The sequence below is a fragment of the Rhea americana genome, unplaced genomic scaffold (genome assembly GCF_003343005.1).
Source record: "Rhea americana isolate MKP2758 unplaced genomic scaffold, rheAme1 scaffold_39, whole genome shotgun sequence".
Classification (NCBI taxonomy): domain Eukaryota; kingdom Metazoa; phylum Chordata; class Aves; order Rheiformes; family Rheidae; genus Rhea; species Rhea americana.
The window spans coordinates 2,979,115-2,996,693 of NW_028186523.1; the positions used below are offsets into that span (position 1 = coordinate 2,979,115).

General features: G+C 38.7%; 1 protein-coding gene across 1 annotated transcript; it reads right to left on the bottom strand.

The window, feature by feature from the left end:
- Positions 1-312: 312 nt before the first annotated feature.
- On the bottom strand, positions 313-15,945 carry SDCBP (syndecan binding protein). Its single transcript, XM_085313566.1, has 9 exons — positions 15,814-15,945; positions 11,635-11,700; positions 8,549-8,627; positions 5,871-5,980; positions 5,425-5,583; positions 3,938-4,113; positions 2,533-2,704; positions 1,922-2,013; positions 313-1,027 (listed from the first exon to the last, which is right to left on the bottom strand). Exons 2-9 carry the CDS (start codon positions 11,683-11,685, stop codon positions 973-975), a joined length of 894 nt encoding a protein of 297 aa, XP_085169692.1. The 5' UTR covers positions 11,686-11,700; positions 15,814-15,945; the 3' UTR covers positions 313-972.
- Between the last annotated feature and the right edge of the window lie 1,634 nt (positions 15,946-17,579).

Genomic DNA, 17,579 nt, shown 5'->3' on the forward strand with positions numbered 1-17,579 from the left:
CAGATCACTAAAAAAATTGCTTACCCAAACTTGTATTTAACTTCAGATCACTTAGCTTCTTAAAGTTGCAACTTAATTATATAATTGTTTGATAGATAGGGCCCTACCTAAGCCCTGTCTAGGGTAAGTTGTTCAACAGAAAAAAGACGAGTATATACCTGAAATTTGTTTAAAATTGTAGACTTTAGATATAAACTTTCTAAATAAGCTTGACACAGTGTTATCTTTAATTACTTCCTAGCTTGTTGCTGGTGAAAACTTACCTTAAAACGAATCTTTCATTGTTCATCTGAATAAAGCATACACACATAGTCTAGAGTTCCAATCATTTATTTGGTTATTTCTGAATCCTTAAGAACATGGTTAAGGCAAGAGATTAAAGCATATTAATTACAATTTGTATAAGTAGTAATAAAAAGATTTAAGTATATCTATACTACTTTTCATATGCTTACTTATTGAACGTCATTAGCTATATTCAGCTTAGCTGGCATTCTTGTATAAATGGAATTACTAGAAAAAAATAAACTAGTGCTAGCCATATTTCTAATATGCTATTTCAAATCTACTCTTGCAAACAGAAAGCAATAAAAATACTCATTGTGCCTGAAAGATGCAAAGCACAGCACTGTTCCAGGTTGTAGGTAACAATACGTAACTTTGCAAGTGATATCTGGAGCCTTTAGGTGCAATGGCTTATTGTAGTAGTAAACTAAGAGATCCATTAAAAGAAGTCATAACACAATTGGAATTTCACATTTGTCAAGCATAAGGCTACAAGTCTTACAGTTTGTGAATAAACAAGATAACATGTTGAACTGTAACATTCCCAGCCATAACAGATGCGAATGCTTGATGCAGCATTTCTTTTCTGGGCCTCTAGAAAGGCTCATGTGCAGAAGAAAGAAATCACTGAGTAATAGCCCAAGTTTAGTGGAATTCTCATATATACATACACACACACCCCAAAGTTCAGACTTCAGGAACCGAGTGATCCATCAGACTTTTCATAATGCTAGTTGCCATCCTAAAGGAAAAGACATTACATCTTTATCATAAAAACAGTGACCAGAAGCTTTTGACACATTTCACCATTGCTAGCTCTAATAGAATTTAACAATTAGCTTTTTACTCCATAATTTTGGCAATAAGTACATTGCTATAGAAAAGCTGAATCAAATTGCACATACAGGATAGAAGCCCGTAATATTCAGCATCTTTATTAGCAACTGAGTTGCAAGGCAATACCAACATCTTTCAGGGTTTATAGATTCGTGCAAACAATACAGTAACACCAGGATGGGGGAGGCAGCAGAAATGGCAGTAGTCTAGACTTAAACATCTCTATATATTATATATAAAAAAGATATATATATAAACAAATTATGGGAGGGTCTGATTATATCTGAAGCATTCAAAAAGCTGCAGCATTAATTTCTAGCAATTTTAACTTTGAAAGCACTAGCTAGCTTTCTGTAACTAAATCCCTTGCAAAGACTTAAAAAAAAAAAAAAATCCCCACACACTATATCCTGCCAAGAATTATGGTTATGTCTGAGTTAACTGCATTAGAAATAACATTTAATTATAAGGTAACATATGACTTCTGTAAGCCACACAATTCAAAACTTCTTGGAGACTCAAATTTAGTTAAATTCTATTTAGAACTATTTAGGTTCTTCAAGAGAAGAAAAAGCAGACAAATGTTACTAACATATCAACTTTTAAAAATAAATCAGATACATGCATGTGAGTAAACCTTATCTGAGTAAACCCATAGAATTAAATAAGTCTTCAGACTTTTCCCTTATCCAGCTTTTAGGTTAAGTTTGTACTCATAAGACATAATTACATTTTATTAAACTTTTAAAAAGTCAACTTGATTATAATCAACAACATGACTGCTTTGTTTAACACCTACCTCTTTATTATATACTCATAAATACTGGAAGGCATGATGGTAATGGTCACTACATTCCCAGCTGTTGCCAAGATGTCTGCTATCTGGGGGTCCTGTTATTAAACAAGAAGTCACATGAACAGCCCAGAAAGTCACCCAGAATGATCAATAAAGCAGCAGTTAGAGAGCTTTTTCCAGACAGGTTTATACAACTTCAGAGAACCCACAACTCTATTTAGAATATTTAACCTTTAGGGCAAGTCACTGAGCCTGCAGTACTGATAACTAAATATTTATGAAGTTGCATCTTACAAACCCTGATTGAAGAAAGAATACATGAACAAATTCCTACTGGAATTCAATGCAGGCACAGAGGGAAAGGAACAGAGGAAAGCTTGTGCTTCAGGTTTATGCCATTAAAGCTAGACTAAAGATAAACACCGAGGGTCAGCCTAATAAATGTGAAGAGGGAGTAAGTTGTTCTACCTGTAAATAAAAAAATTGCTAAAAAGCTCAAAATGTTAGGCTCTCTAATCAAGTACATTAAGAAAATAGGGATGAGAATTTTACAAATATTCAGCATTACATTCTAATCATTTTGTGTACACACAAGCACACTATACTTATTTTACCTTTAATCCAATTACATTCTGTCCATTAATTTCACAGATGTTGTGCTCTGTAAGAAGTCCATTTCTTGCAGCAGAACTGTCTTTCACTATTGAGGTTATTTTTCCATTCTTGAATATGAAACCAACGTGCCCTGTACTGTCTTTATGCATAGTAATAATTCGTTCAAAAGGCCTGTGAGAAAGAAATGCACTTAAAATAGAAGATGTTCCCAATCTACTAAGCCACAGAAAGAACCAAGATGCTATTTCAGTATCATTGATCTATAAAAAGGAATTCTAATATAACACTCATACATCTACTACTCTTCATAGTAATTGGGTTTAAACTTTATTTTTTGAAAGTGCAAGTATTCTCTATTTTAATCTCTTCCCAGGCCAAAGAAGTCACATTACGTGGGTATGTAAACTTGTTTCTAAACCTATTCTACCCATATTCCACCTTCTGTGTAGATATTAAAAAAAAAAAAAAAGCGGTGCACTAAAATGTAAGTTTTGTCTACAAGGGTTAGAAGGCAGCTAAACTAACACAGGCAGTTTTAACAGCTGCAGATAGACCACATGACTGGAGATCAAGGCATCCCCATCAACATTACCATTGTCTTATAAACATAGATCCTTGAGGTTGTGTCTTAACAACCTGCTAAATCCAGCAAAGGATTGAGGGGAAGAAGAGGTGGCAGGTAGAACAGGGTATCCACTGGCCACAATAATTTAGTTTAATACATGAGAGAAGTAGTATGCTAGTAGTCTTGCTACATAAAGGTTCAAGCTTTGTTCATAAACAAGAAACACAACATTAAAAAAAAAATGAAGAAACATATTTAGTCAAATCACATTGACTTCTCACAGCCTACAGGATTTATGTAGGATTTGTCAGATTATCATTACATAAAACTCAATACATGCTCATATCTAATAACAAAAGTTTATATCAATTCCCTAAGCTTACTTTCAGTGAAGCTGGCATGAATTCATACCGTAAGTAGAGCTCAAGAGAACTACCATGCCTAAATACAAATGCAAAGGAAGATTTAAACTCAGTACCAAAAATATTAGTACATCTTTTTGCTTTTCCCATCATTATGAGCAAGAGTCAAGTTTGTCAGAGCACAGAATTCTTGAATTCTGAACTTAAATTTGGCTTGTGCTGGCATTCATTAGTTGAGGCCTGACATCTTTGAGGGAAACATGTCCAGGTAAGACATTTGTACTGAAATTTTACAGGTTAATAATTATTTCTACAGTAACCCATGAAAGGGAACTTAGTATTGAAGTTCCTCAGAAATGTTATGCAGGTAGACAGTTTTGTAATGCCTGCAGTGCTTCTCAAGTGAGAGGACTGCCAAACCCCACAGAATTACTCTTAGATGAGTAACAATGACTTTGTATATCTGGTTAGTTTTACCTGTCCCGAATGATCAGCGAAATTCTCTCTCCAGAAGCCTGTTTCAGAACCTTATGGGCTTTATCAGAACTCCATCCTGCACAGTTTTCACCATTGATCTGCAGAACTTGGTCCCCAAATCGCAGACCAGCTAGAGATGCTGGAGAGTTTGCCTGTACTAACTGGACAAATATACCCTACAAAAGAAGAAAGGGCAAATACAAAAACAGAAATAATCTTCCTTAAAGATGAGTCAATAACAGAACACACATCCCTTTCGAGTTTCCCCATTATCTACACAATACCAACCAAATGGATAAAAGGACTTATTTGAACTTAGTCTCCATTCCTAGATGTCTCAAAGACTATGAAAGATAATTAATGCTGAAAAAGTTAGATAGAAGGATTTAATATTGTGCTCGTGTTTATTTGAAGGGGTGGGTACTACTCTGTTTCAATAAGAAGCCTGAACAACTGGATCAAGGAAGTGCTGATAAAGTTTAATAAGATATGCTTGCACATTTAACTAACAATTCGTTTCTAAGGCATCACAGACTATATTTGGAGAAATACATCAGCAGCACTAGGAACTCTTTGGCAGATTTTCCAATCCTTCTCAACCTCATTAGTTTTCAACTGCACCTTGCTAATGACTTGCTAGCACCTGTTAATAACAAGGTGTTAAACAATGTTTATTTCTAGTCAAAGTACTCCCCAAAACACAAATAAAGCATGTCATGTCAAAAAGGTAAATATTCTTCTCCTTACTATATGTAGTGAGAGAATTAGAATGTCTAGGACATCCCTATCATTCTTATGTTAGAAGGACTACAGAAGCAATTAAGAATCTACTGAAACTAAACTTGCTGTTCAGATAAAGTGGTCTGCCAAGAAAAAAGTAGCATTTTTCCACATTGAGAATCAAGAGATTAAAATAGAGATGCTCCAGAGCCATTAAAAAAAAAAAAAAATCTTCTTGCAGCTGCATCCATGGTAAAAGAAACCAGAGAAAGTCTGCTCTGAAATTACTCTTTTTACTTTGCAAAGATGATACTTTCATTATCCTTTTCTCACCAGTAAGAGCAATACAAGGGGAGGTACTTATAGGCACAGGTATCTCCCTGCATACTGCTGATCTGCAATTATCATCCGATGCTTTTATGAAGCTAGAGATAACAGTCCTGAACTGCTGACAAGCATCACAGCAACTGAAGTACGGAATTGTCCTTGCACAAAGTAGAAAACACATTATACATAGTTCTCAGCTGTTATAGAACACATGAAAGTAGAAATTGCTGCTGTAAACCAAGATCCAAGTCTAAACAGCTTAAGCCCTCTACATTTCTGATTACTGGAAAATTTTTGAAAGCTGATAATGGATAAGTAAACTTATAACAGCAAAAGTTATCTAGTGTATACTAATTTCACTATTTATTGATTTCAGTAATAATATTTCTACAAGCAAAAAGCAGCCTTCTATATTTAGATTAGCAACCTTCTATACTCACATTGTCAACAGACTTAAGGCGAAGTCCAATTTTGCCATCTTGATCCTTACACAAAATTGTTTCTCTGATGCCTTGCTTAATTTCTGCTCTGCGAATTCCAATATCATTTCCAGTCACTGGAGCTACCATGTAATTAGTAGAAGGTCGTGTTACCAGTTGCTGATTAAAACAAAATAGCCAGACAATTTAGTTTCAACAGCTACAGATCTGTTCCACGCAATACCGAAAAGCACAAATTAAAATCATAATACCAGTTTTATTCCCCTCCCCCAAAATTTGAGAAATGCAGTGTTTAATTTTTAAGGAGCAGAGTAAATAGACACTATTACTTAAAACAATTCATTTATCAATTAAATATGGCACTTAGTACTCTACTATCTGCAATTGTAGGTATAAACAAAATATAAAAACTTCAGTTTACTAAAACACCCTTGACTGGTACCTACACCCTGTGACTGAGCAGCTGCAGCCACTGGCAAGCTTCTCTGCACCTCTTCTTCACTGAGGCTCAGTCCCATGTACTGAGAAAGTTCTGGATACAGTTTTGGATATAAGCCTACAGAAAGGAAGGAGAAAAAACTTGTCATTATACTCATTTATTTAGTAGAACCCATTTGCTCTATTACTTTCACATAGTCATCATTTTGACAAGTCTTGTGATATTCAGCAAAAATTTCAGTTACGTATGCTGCAAAGATCCATTTGAACCAGGACTGTTACTCTACCACAGTTTAGAAAAAGAACTACTTGTTATAGTTACTTTTATTTTAAAGAATCACCCCTCCAAACTTACAGAACTTCCAAGTTACATCCGTAATCACATAAACATTAGATACATGGTGGTGAGATCTGAAAGTAAGAGCATACTCCAGTCTATGAAGACACACCCTTCCTCCAAAGCTTGGGGGCAGTTGGTGGGGAATTATGGGAAAATACAGGAAACATTAAGGACCATGTATGAAAGTAACAGCATGGACAGAAGCATATGTGTATGAGGGGGGGAAACCTACATGCAATGCTCATCTGTCAAGTAAAGGACAGTATTGTCAAGAAGCATCCATGCCAAATATATTCTAAATTCCAGAAATGGTAATTTCCTACAAGACACAGGACATCAAGTTCTTCAGTGCAGTCTGCTTTAATAATCTTTTTAAGAAAGCAGCTGTCATTTTCTCATAGATTCAAAATGAAATCTTTAAACACCTGTATATCAAGGCAATATAAACAAGGCCCTTAAAATATAGTGGAAGAGTTGGAAATAAGCTCTTAGATACACGCTCTTAACATTCCATAGATAAGCAAACAGTGCGGTTTAACAAGTGGCAGTTAGAAGAACAGAGTCCACTAGCCATTTCGACTGAAGCAATGGGGACTGAAAAGCTCATTTGGTGAAAAGCAAGGTGATACAAAGGAAACTCTTGAAAGAAAGCAGGCTCTTCGATTCACAAAAAATAGCTTCCTAGGGATCATTCAAGGGCAGTATGTACTAAAACAGCAATAATCCATACTTGACTAGAAACAGAAAACAACTATTCGGGGAAGGAACACAAAAGTAAACACTTTGGCAAAGTAACAGCTAATAACAGAAAATCTTCTTTGCTTCATAAAAGATTCAAATGAGTGTCTGGCCTCATTTCAAGATTGAGGTGCTAAGTTTTACTGATAAGTTTAATGAGTACTGCATGTACAGTTTAATGAGCATTTCTCCTATATCTGTCCTTTGCTTGCATTTTCCAGAGCCCTAGGATTACATACACCTAAAGCAGCTACTATATTCTCTTTCGTTCTTCAAAGACAACAATGCAGAACGCATCTTCAATGGCTCTACTACATTCTCACTCAGAGTAGTGAGTCTTTGTATTAGTAGAAAATGCCTGTAAGCTCTTGGTATTGTATGTTCTCCTGCCTCTGCCAGGAAAGGCTGATTCTCCTGCAGGATTGATGTGTCCTACAGATTGACCAACAGGCCTCCCTTCCTTTGGAATATTTTGAGCAATTAATCAGTTTCCAGACACACACACAGTTCCTAGGCTATTCATATACAAGCTGATGTCAAAACTATGTCATATGGCCAGTAATAGGGTAGGCACAAAAACTGCAGAGCAAATCAGACTCCAGACAGCAGAAAGAATGCTACCAAGAAGCTAAAGCAAACTTACAGTCTAATCATAGAGGGTTAGGCTACATGCGCATCTTACTCTGGAAAGAATCAAAACATGATCTCTCATGAACAATATTACCTACCTCCTACCTTAAAGTCAGACCTCTTAGACAGACTAGTACCAATGGGAAAACTGAAGACAGTCACATCCACAAAGCTTTAATACCTAATCTGTCCACACTCCTGATAGCTCTTCCAGTACTGTTACTGGTCATGCTGGTGAGAGGTTTTAGGCCTTTCAGACCAAGTTTAACTTATTAGCCCAGAATTCTGACCTTGAAGATATCTGTCCACCTCAAAGAGCCACCTGGACACTTTCATTAGGTTAGTTCGTGTACATTCATATGCATGAGGGAAAAAGAAAGAAAAATGAAATAGCGCAAGAGCCAGACAGCTTTAAATCTGATGGATTTTACATCAGGCTCACTGATCTCAAAAAATCTTCAGGAATTTAATACTGTCACACTAGCAGCATAAGAGTTTCACTTTTCTGGGTACTTCTCCCTTGACCTAGATCTGTATTTAGTATTATCTTGGGATCAAACATGTTTGAGTGTGGAAAGGAATGACATTCAAACTCATGCTGTCTTCTAAAGCTTAAACACACAAGTGATAAATAAGGAGATCTATGTGCTGGAGGCAAGAGTTAAGAACTCAAATGACACAAACAGTAGATCTTGTTATGTTAGGCTTACTTGGAAAAGGTTTCGACAAGTTAGGAGATGGGCGACTGTCTGCCACAACTCACTTCATGAAATAAACACTGTTTACTTCCTATAAGCATTGTTCCTTACAACCTTGTTGTGGGGTGTTTCCCCCTTCCCTCCCTGAAAAAGTACTGTCTCACCCTTGGTAAATAGTATAACGTTACATATTTACAAATATTTTTGACTGTTCTGAAACTTTAATATCTCCTAACTGCTTTCCAAAACATTTAGGATACTATACAGTAAATAAGCTTACCTCCATCATGAAGAATGGGGGCAGAGGCTTCCGACAAGATTGCTGGATTAGCTGGGTTTGAAGAAAAGGTAGTCTGAGCCTAAGAGCAAAGAAACTCATATGCATTATCTCATACAATAGGAAAAAAGACAAAAACAAAAATTATGAAACCAAGAGACAAAGTATCTTCTTTCTTAAATGTAAGTTATCATTTATATTGGAGTTCTGAAGTCAATCCTTTTCATTGAAATAAGTAACTTCCATGCTACTGTTGTACACTATATTGAACTACTTCAGTAGATCAACTTCTACCTTTCTCAGAAGCTACAGTAATGTAGGAAGGCTTTAGTGTCAATCCAACTTCAGGTTTTGCTGTTAAGTTCTCTAACTTAAAATCTCCTTAAAAGATGCAACTTTATAAAAGTCAATTACATTTTACAGTATGCACTTTTGCAGAGTGTTTTGTCATCATTCCTTTGTGCTGGATCACAGCAGTTGTATATTTTTGCAGTTTGCAGGGACTACTCATGAGTTAATCTGCCATAGTCCCTTATTGCTTTTAAGTTACCACCACAAAACTTAGATGCTACTAGTTTGATAGCTTCTGAAAGAACTGAATGTTCTATTTCTAGAGAAGGCCCCAAATGCACAACCTCACAGCAAGCATACTAAGCTTAGAAGTTTCTGTATTGCTTATTGACTTGCAATAAGAGACATCATTAAAGTAGGCCTACTTCCTTCCTTTTCACAATACATGGGCTATCTCCTTTTGGACTCCGTATGCTCACAACCAGTGGGAGAAAAAAATATACATATGTGTATATATATATATGCATATATCACAGAGGCTTATTAATTGTAATGGAAATAGCTATTCCAGGATCTTTATCATGGGTGAAAGGTTGGGAGTGGGGGAGGGAAACCACTAACTGCATTGTGAAACATTATGCTAAAGAGGATACATGAATCACCTAATTCAACACAATGGTCAAATTACTCAAGTGTTTTTAAGGAAATAATGCTTTAAAATAGTAGATTTTGTAGTTTTCCCAAGGCAGTTGTTTTTAGAAAGTAGTTTTAGAGGAAAAAGTGACTCATTTACCAATAGTAAATGCATTTAAAAGGAAAGCCTCTGATTCAAATGGTGGACAACAGAAATAGCTTGGAATATTTAATATGACAAGTTCTTCTAGTTTAATCAGCAGTCCTTTTAATTTCACTCATTTGTTATGATTAGAGACTTACTCTCAGTACTCTTCCCCCCCCCCCCCAGAGTTCTCTCAGCTGTATTTAACCAGATAGCATCTTTACATTGCACTTATACAAAAGGTAAATAATTTAGCTTTTCCTACCAAAACCAGCAATACATTCTGTAAAAATATTTTACTTCCTGTCACAGCTATACCTTGTCCACAGTCCACTTCCTACTAATAAAGTGAGATGCTGTTACCTAGCTGTTCAAGGGCTTTTGCTCTGATGACAGCAGTAAGAATATCCTACTCTTTTCACTGGGGATCTGTAACTGAATGCTCTTGACGCCTCCTTTCTGTCTCACCCCCGGTATGAATTTTCTTACAGACTGTCTGCATTGGTTCCTACTTAAGTGGTAGGTTTTCCTGACATCTTAATGTAAATTTTGATTAGACAGTCATCTTTATGACTACAAATACAGCTCAGCAATCTTTACAACTACAAATATAGCTCAGCATGAAGTATTTTCTGGAAAAATCATCTTTGAGATTAGTGTCACTGAGGATAAAACTACATTAACAGAATAATTTGTCCTGCTCCCCATGGAAACCTCTCAGGGCTTACTCTTACTGGTCTGTGAAAGACCATAATGGAGCTGACAAAGGTGTGGTCACATGAACATGAAACTCTGCCCAAGCTAATAAGCCCTGCTGAGAGTATCAGCAAGACAGCATACAAGATGAGGCCCTGCTCTATAAAATGACGCAACAAATCTACAGCTTAATGTTTACAGGGCTCAGCACCAATACCCAGTTTGCTTTTTATCATGTCTCATTCAGTAGTGATAAAAGTACTAAAAAGACTGCATTAATATTTTTCATTGTAACATATGAACACTAACAGTTGTTCTTTAAAAGACTGAAAAAGCTCCAGTCTGCTTTTTTAGTTCAGTATTACCTGACCATAGCAAGATGACTTTTGAAAGATGAGAATTATGCAGTAGGGCTAACAGCAGCATAGTGCCTACCACTTCAAGACTCCTACCCACACATATAATAGACCAGACTAACTTCTCTTTGCTATCCCCACAGCCTTAATAGGCTGTTCTGTGACATTTACTCACTTGCTTCCCAATGAGATGGAAAAGGACACCTTAAAAACGAGTATAATTCATTTCTGTTGTTTAAGCAGGAAAGTAATCCACCTTATATTTAAGAGGGAGAGAGTAAAAATTGGGTAATATGCTGAAGTAGCTAAGGAGAATCATTTCTTTAAGCTCAAATTTCTTGTAGAATTTTTATTCATTAAAATGTTTCCTTACTTGGTTTGATAAACATTATTAGAAAAGATGACAATAAAAACAAAGTTAACAACACTCTTATATACAAAAGGGTTTACACAAATGTGCTAATCCAAAGTACTGTGAGAGCTAGTCACTACCCTAAAGTAGCAAAGGACAAGTGTGCAATTCCCTACAATGTCAAGAGATACAATACTGGTTTCTGAGCCTAAATGATCATGAAAGCTTTCTGTCACAGGTTTGAACACCAGAAATAAGACACTGCAACCTTACTAGTTCAGTCAGTGCCTATTCATCACTTCAGAGCTGCCCTGTACTATGAGAAGACGCTATTCATGTTTGTCCAGTCAAGATCATATATATAAAAAAAAAAAAGACACATACATCAACACATTAAAGAATAGGTTGAGTTAGTAAATCAAAATGAATATATCCAGTAGTGGTAAAATAAGCATTAATCATATTATACCACACCATAGTTTTGTTTCTTCATTTCAAGGTCTAATGGCGAAACAAGAACTCATGCTTACATTAGCAGTCCCTCTTCCCCTAGATTAAAGTCATTAGCTCTATCATTAAAACTCATCTCATGAAAATCTACCACATTTTACTATACCTGAATAACTTTGTCCACCTTTAGATCTTCCAGTGATGGGTAAAGAGACATTTTGATGCAATCTCACTGGGGAAAAGGGACAAAAAGAAAAGTGAACATACAAGATGGTCAGATACTTCAGAAACACTTACTCACTATTGCAACTTAAAAATTAAGACACAAAGCATTTAATGAGCAAGCTGTGAAATCCTCAGCTGGTATGTAGCCTGCAAGTCTACTAATACCTAGCACTTGTAGTTAAACTGCATTAAGACTAGCCATTTAATCTGTTATCCACAACAGTCTTTCCATAATAGGCTTTATTTACTATATTCAGTGTGATCAAGGCTTAGATCTCAACTACAAAGAAAGCCTATACAGAGAAATGGTGTTCCAAAAGTAGTATTGCAAAGAAAGACTTTAGGAGGCTAGGATGCAATGACAACAAGATATAATAGGAAATCTAATCACACTCCTCCTTGTAAGTAGGAAGGGTTTTTATATACACAATTCTGGAAGTTTTCATAGCGTCATACAAGTTATCTAAAAATTTCTACAGATTCTGAAGTTTCCTAAAGAGGTCACTAAAGATAACTGGCTTCCAGTATCTGTTCCTACTACGTAAGTTTCAGCAAGCGACCATAAACCAACCAGACTCAGCCAGTGGAGAGCTTCAAAATGCAAGGAGACTTCAACCTGACACTCACGTGATGCTGGGAAAGGCTGTAGCAACATAACAGGAAGGAGGGACAGGAAGAAAGAAGGGAGGAACATAAAACACCCCACACACAACTTCACATGATCCTCTAAGGCACCATACTGACATTTAGTTCTGCTAGACCTAGTTAACAGCGGCACTGGGAACTATTATTTTCATGAACTCCCTCACACACATTATTGCTAAGGTCAACGGAACAGCAATTCACTGCAAAAGCGCAATAAATTTTTTCCCAAACTATGTAAGCATTTAAGTTGGAGGGGGACAAATGAAAAACAACAAAATAAGACAGTTTTTGCAAGTTACATGGTGTACTTAGAATGATGTTCACAGCAGCTTCTGGTTTTAGGGATTAATTTTGTCATCCAATGCCTAGTTTATAGATCCTTATTTGTATAACAATTTAGAAATAACTCTGGACTGAAAGTGACCACTACCTAAATTCATCTGCTTCTCTACATACAGATATTAAGCAGATGAAAAACCCTGATGCCTAATGTGATATTGCAGTAACAGAGGAGACATCTCTTATCACACCAAGGTCATGAACAATGTTTCTACTTGTTCAGTAAACTGCCTGACAGCTCCAGTATCATGTCAGACTACTATCAACATAAGAAGTGCCAGAAATCTGGTAAGAGATACAAATTTGATAAACTGTGCACATGTGGCCTGTTACATTGTAACAGCTAATTGTGACCAATACTTTTTTCAAATCACTGCAACTAAACTAAACATAAAAGAGCTTCCAGGTCCCAACTATAATTTAAATATTCACTTTTTTAAAAGTCAGTTTAAAATTCTTTAAGCCACTATTGACCTCAAACAGTCACATGCCTTCACTCATCCAAAATGGACAATAGCAAATCCAAGTCCAAATCTGACAAAACCCTCACTTAGGTAAACAGTCCTCTGGACTTGGCATTCTGCTGCTGATACCTCTAAAAGTAGATTGTGTCCTGTTTTAAGCTACATCTGTGCTGGTAAATTAAACTACAGGTTCAAGTACTGACACACAGCTATTAAAATCAGCACACTCTCTAGCACTGTGAAAACATGTTTCCCACACACAGCAAAGACACATTGGTTTTAGGTGATGAGGGGAAGGTGGGGAAGTGGGAAGTTTTGCTAACAGTGAGCTGTGACTTTAGATTTTGTGCAGTTCTCTCCCTAAAATATGTTGTGTTTCTGGTCCTGATGACCAATTTCCACTTGCTAGTTAGTTTACACCTCCACCAGCTTTAGTTTTCTTCCACAGGCCACTCACACTCTGAACTGTGATTTCTCATCATGGTTGAGAGAGAGGGCCATCTCAAACATCTTCTAGTTCACCAAGAGCAGTGTGATGCTTTCTGCAGGAGAGCAATAGAAAAGCTAAGCACGCATGTGTTCTCTGATTACTTAAGGAAATATTCCAGGAGCTTACCCCACCATTTTACAGTCATATAGGCCACCTTGCCTCATCTGCTGGAAGTTCACAAAACCTAACCATCTATCAACACTGAGGAACAGCTCTTAACTTCCTGGCTATAATCTTAATGGTTACTATTCTTGGGCTTCCAACTAAATAGCTAGAAAAATGTTCACTATTGTAATTACATTTAGTGAGCGTGTATCTTTGTTGCTTTTATGTCAAAAAGGAGTATTTCCAGCTCCTTTGAATTAAAACCAGCAGTTTTAACACTTAACCTGCTTTAGCTAATTACAGGTCAGATAAGTATTTAAGACTCCAAAAAACAGTAATTTAGTTTAAAATATAAACTAAAAATATAAATAAAATAAAACCACCGGATAACCATTTTCACTATAAGAGACTACCAGTAATCTCAGGAACAGTCTGCCCACAACTTGTACCCAGTGTTATCCACAGTATAAATAAGAGTTTAAACAGACTCTGAACACCCTTAAGCAGGAGCTAGCTAGAGGGGTTACCGCAAAAGGAATCACTAGCTTCCTTTCCTCTCTTAAAGATAGTAGTGTAGCTAGTGATTGCCTTATCTACAGAATCATTTGCCTTGATCTTTTATATACTCCTAAATCTTGTAAAGGATACATGCAGTAACCTATAAAAGTTTTAGAAAAGCAAAAGGGTAAACAGAAAAAAGGAAAGAGTTGAGTTGGAAAAATCTGGTTATAATTCAGCTAGCAAACCCACAAAACTCTTCTGTAAAGACCTCCCCACTTTCTTGAGTACCTTTGGCTTGGAAATACTGCTACACAGCAGTCAGCACTTCTGACTAAGTAGATCTTATTTACCCAGAGGGAGTAAACCAGTCACGGACCCGAGGGACCCATGGAAACGCAGCACTCGTGATATCCTTACGCTATCAGCAGGAAGTTTTGGAGGTGGAAGTAATCTCTAACATAACAAAGTGGCATAGCTGGCAGAAAACAGGCTTTTGGACATATTTTTCAGGTCTGAAATGACAAAGCTAAATGCAGTTTAAGCCCTGAACTCCTAGTCTAACCAGCATGTAGCAACTGCTATCTCTGAGAGCACCAGCAGCCAGGACTTGGGGAAGGGGGAAGGACAGAGAAGACAGGAAGAAAAAAAGAAAAAGAAAAGGGGGGGGGGTGAAGAAAGAAACATTTTATGCTTGTGACATTTAAATAGATTTATAGCAGGTCATAAAACCAGTACCTCAAAGCATTAGCTTTGACTTCCAGAACAGCTGGAAACTTATGAACTAAAAATTTATCTTTAAGGGAGACAGAGTACAAAACCTCCTGAAGGTCAAGCAGAGGTATCAGGAATAGAGCAATTTTTTTGCAAGACACGTTTTCCACTAATAACTGAGGGTTTTTCTTCTGATACATGTCTAATTGGCAGCTGCTCTCATTTTGCATTTACCTCCAAAATCCGCTGCCTCCATTTCAGACCCGAGGAAGGGCTCTCTAGCCTAAAGAGGCACATCCATCCCACCTCTAAAACAATACTAAATTGGTCTAAAAGCAGGTACAATAACGGCCTACAAGTCTCCTCACGAGCCCACAGGTACCAGCTGAGAGGTACGGGTCACCCAAGGAGCCAGAAACTCCCCCAGACGAGTCTCGCTCGTAACAAAGACTCCTAACCGCTCCTGCATCCCCGTTTGCACGGCGCCGCGAAGCCGGAGCGTACCTAACGCGGCAGCCGCGGGCTCTCTCCGGGCCGGTGCCCGGGGCAGGGCTCCCCCGGGCCGGCCCGGCCGCGGCACGACATGGCGGCCCCCCGGCGGGGAGGGGAGGGGAACGCGCTGCTTCCACAGGCGGGAAACCGAAACCGCTTCTCCCTGGCGGCGGCGGCGGCCGCGCTGCCCCCTCACCCCCCAACCAGCCCCCCCCGGCGTCGCCGCCCCGCCTCGCGCGGGAGCCGTTAGCGCGGCCGCCGCGAGCCCCCACCCGCCCCGCGGCGCCGCCTCGGGCCCCCCGCACAAAGGGCGGCGGGAGGGGGGCGGGAAGGTCCGAAGTGGGGCGCAGGCCGGCAGCTTCCCGCCTCTTACCTCGACCCAGGCGGCGGCCGCCGTTCGCGAAGGGGCCTCGGCACACAGAGGGACGGCGGCGGCAACAACAGCTCCCGCAGATCCCGGCGGCGCCGCTACGAGGGGAGCGGGGGCGGCGGAACAGCTCGGGCGGCGCCGCGCATGCTCCGGCCGCGGGAGCCGGTGACGCAGCGGCGGGCGGGGCCGTTTCTATCCATTTTCCACTTTTTTTCCCCCTTAAAAAAAAAAATAGTGTTCTGTATGCTTTATATCCGTTACTGATCGTTTCGGGTTCTTCTTTCTTTTCCCCATCGAGGTGTATTTATAAATTTCAGCGACACAGAGGCTCCTCGTCGCCTGACGTGCGGGTTTGGTGCCGTAGCGGGGACCTCGCTGGGCTGGTGTCGGTCTGAAATGAAGCACGTCCCTCAGGGAAACACCCCGAGAGAAACCATGACCTGAGGTACGCGACCTGCAGGAAAACTCTACCAAAACGAGGAAAGCGGCTCTCAGACTTAACTACTGTAGTTATTGCTCCCTTGCCTTATTTGCAGCATTAACTTCTCCAGCAACAATTTTTCGGTCTTTTAAGTCCGTCTTTGCAAGGCTGCCTGTTACCAAAGTTTGTTCCTCACATAGGTAACTATTCTGACTGGCAAGCACCAGTGCCAGAGCAAGGGAAGGGAGGGCGTTGCTGGACACGGGAGAAAAGAGGAAGAAGAGGAAGGAAAGGGAAGATCACTCCCTTTTAACAGCAGCAGGCTGTTACATCATTTCCACTGCCTGTGAAATTAAAACTACATTTAAACAGATTTTATTGTAATACATGTTTTTCAGCCCTCCTAAGCTTTCAGGATCTCTCCAGTTGCTAGCATCTTCAGTGAGCATCAGAGGAGTGCATCGTATTCTGGTAGCAGTCGCAGAAGTGATGAATTTGGAGGTATAGCTGCTCCCCAGCTGCTCAGAAGGTTTCTGTTTTTATATCCAGTCATCAGTCAGATCTATCTTAACTGTAGACTCCCAAGTCATGCAACTGCAGATCACTAAATATATTTTTAAGTGAGATTTTGGGCTTACTGTATGAGTTCATAAAAATTCTGTTAAGTACCTCCTGGAGGGAGAGAGAAAGGAAGGGAATATTAACAGACAATTATTGCTTTTTTTAGTGCTAAATTTTCCACGTAATCCAAAGTGACTTAACATAAGTGAAAGACTGAAGTGTGTATGTAGCTTTTCATTCTGCGATGAGCTCGGTGTGAGTGAAGCCCTGTGCCCTCCCTGGGTAGTGGTGGTCATCAAGACCGTGGTGGTCACTGTACAGCATGGAAAGAGCAGACATGTGATGGATGGTAGCACTTAACATGACTGTGCCACCTGTGTCCAGGTGGCGCAACTCTGCTGAGCGTTGGTGCTGACAACTGAAGGGCAGTATCTTCTTCTGTTTTGACTTCGAATGCCCCTCTTGTTCCAGAGATACTGCTCTTATCTCCAGAAAGCTAGGCTGTTATTTGCTGTTTTCTGCATTACTTTATCCCTTGTCATGATCTTTTGAGACATTCTATTATCAACATAGCAGCATTTGTCCGTGGAGGTCAGACCTGCATTGTCAATGCACATGTCTTGATTTTACCCAAGAGGCTATAGAAGAATATGCCTTTATTTTATTATATTTATATATTTTTATTTATTTATAATGATGTCCTAGCCAAAACACTGGGCTCCATACAGTCTATTTCTTGGACATAGTTTATGTACACTATTAATAACATGTAATCTGAAAATAAGCA